Here is a 2,313-nt window from a genome sequence, read left to right as displayed (position 1 = left end):
ATAGGTATTCTGATATTTTGAAATATTTATTAACTATTTGGGTCATGACGTAATGCTGCTCTTTTCCTCATAAATTCATTTATATAAATAACTGTTTACATTAAGTTGTCAAAAAAATACAAATTTCAGTCACTTTCAGCGACAAGATTGTTTGATTGATTCTCTCATTGTGACTTGATTAGTTGCTTTGTTCTTGAGTTCGGCGTAAACTGTTGTTTCTGTATGTTATTTATGCACTGCTGTTCTTTTTTTGTGGTACATACCTCTCTGAAAAGCGCTGTACATGCGCAAATGTACCCTTTCACACAAATAAATGTATTCTTTCCTTTTCCAAAATGTCTCCTATTTTCCTTTTTAGGAACACTCCATCATGCCCGCCATCGTCAATCTTCTTTTCAATGTTGTCTCCACCAACACCACCATCTCCTTCAATGTGGTTCTACCTCTGGTCAGCATAGTCTCTCTCCTGGGAGGTTTGGGGGGTCACCTTCTAGTGCTGTTGGTGCTGGTGAGAAATCGTCGTAGCCGCTCAAAGCCAAGCTCCATAATGCTGCTGAACCTAAGTCTGGCGGACATTGGTGCTCTGCTCACCTTGCCCTGTGTGCTTTTGAGTGCTAGTTTCCATGAATGGCAGCTTGGGGGTGCCACCTGTATCGTACTAGGATTTGTGACCTCCATAACAGTGGGTGTAGAAATTTTTAGCCTGACTACATTGTCTGTGCTTCGATATCATATAGTTGCTCCAGGGACCAGACGACCCGTGAACTTGACATATGTGTAAGTATCTTTGAGTAAAGATGGATCGAGAACTGGTGGATATCTTTTTATGCAATAGCATGTATCTCAATATACAAAACCAAGGATGCTTTTAGAATAAACTATTTTGGTTTCATTCCAATTAACATGAAGTTTGTTTTTTAATGATATTAAATTACAGTCATAACTTGACATACGAGTACCCCAACATATGAGAAATTTGAGATACAAGGAAAATTCTGAGCAAATATTTGCCTTGTGATACAAGACAAATTTGAGATACAAGGAAAATTCTGAGCAAACCTTTGCCTTGCGATACAAGACAAATTTGAGATACAAGGAAAATACTGAGCAGATATTTGCCTTGAGATACAAGACAATTTTGATATACCAGGAAAATTCTGAGCAAGTATTTGCCTTGAGATACAAGAAAAATTTAAGATATAAGCACAGCCAACATGAGTGTTCTATTGTTCTTTTCTCTCCAGGTTATCAACTGTAGTCGCTGTTTGGCTTGTCTCAGTCACCATGGCTTTACCCAAGGTCACCTACATCAATTTTAATGGTGGCTGCACATGGTCAATAGGCCAAGATGAGTGTCTGTTCTTTCTGGTCCCAGCCTTCCTCATTTATTATGTTGGCCCTCTCCTTTGTATTGCTGTCAACTGTGGCCTCATCATCTCACACCTCCACGGGTACAGGGGATCTCTAGTTGCACACAGGCGAAACAAAAAGGCTACCATCTTATTAATTGCTTCAACTGTAGTTTTTGCTATGAGCTGGTTGCCTTACTATACACTTGAATTTGTCAATGTTCTATCTCCTTATGTTAATTCTGTAGCTTCTCCCTATGACAGATTTGCATCAAACTTGTCTCCATCAGACATGTTAGTTGCAGCACTTGAGCCATGTGTTGAAACTAAGAAAAATGTTTCTTTGCTGTGGGAAGTGTCATCTTTGGTTGCGATATTGTTGGTTTGTCTTGCACCATGCTGGAACCCGCCACTTTATTTTCTGTTGTCACGGCCTGCTGTGCGTCAGCTACGTGCTTTGCTGCCTTCCTTCTTTCAGGGGAATCAGGTAAAGAAAAGGAAACCTGCACACCGATGGCGAATAACCCCTGTTCCCCACACCCACTCAGAAAACCAACAGCCTCCTATGCTAGTTGGTAATATTGAATTACTGAAATTTAGGCAGCAATGTGAAAAACGATTTACAACACGAAAATAAACAAATTTTTTGCAAATGCTTAATAATGATTCAAAAAAGGACATGACAATATTGTACTTCCTCTTTGCTGGATACCTCACAGCATTAAATATGTAAAAAAAAAATATATACCAACAGTTTTAGAGAAAAGTGCATTGCAATATATAAAGATAAATACCAGGTGTACCAGGTAGCATCTTGTAAGATACCTAAAAGGAAAATTCATAGCATCTGACATCTGAATGTAAATAAAGTGTTTTAAATGGTATGTTATTTGGTGTGTTTTAGTATTCCTGCAGTCATAGTGTGCTATTTTTTATTTTTATAATTCCCAGGCTGACTAAATCA

The 2,313-nt window shown here is 38.5% G+C and overlaps 1 protein-coding gene across 1 annotated transcript; it reads left to right on the top strand.

The window, feature by feature from the left end:
- Positions 1-370: 370 nt before the first annotated feature.
- LOC144201678 (somatostatin receptor type 5) lies at positions 371-1,921 on the top strand. Its single transcript, XM_077724427.1, has 3 exons — positions 371-777; positions 1,245-1,836; positions 1,898-1,921. The coding sequence occupies exons 1-3, from the start codon at positions 371-373 to the stop codon at positions 1,919-1,921; spliced, it is 1,023 nt and encodes a 340-aa protein (XP_077580553.1).
- Positions 1,922-2,313: the final 392 nt, after the last annotated feature.

This window comes from Stigmatopora nigra, chromosome 9, assembly GCF_051989575.1.
Source record: "Stigmatopora nigra isolate UIUO_SnigA chromosome 9, RoL_Snig_1.1, whole genome shotgun sequence".
Taxonomy (NCBI): Eukaryota; Metazoa; Chordata; class Actinopteri; order Syngnathiformes; family Syngnathidae; genus Stigmatopora; species Stigmatopora nigra.
Note: the sequence above shows the minus strand (reverse complement) of the source record. Positions and strands in the feature narration are given on the sequence as shown.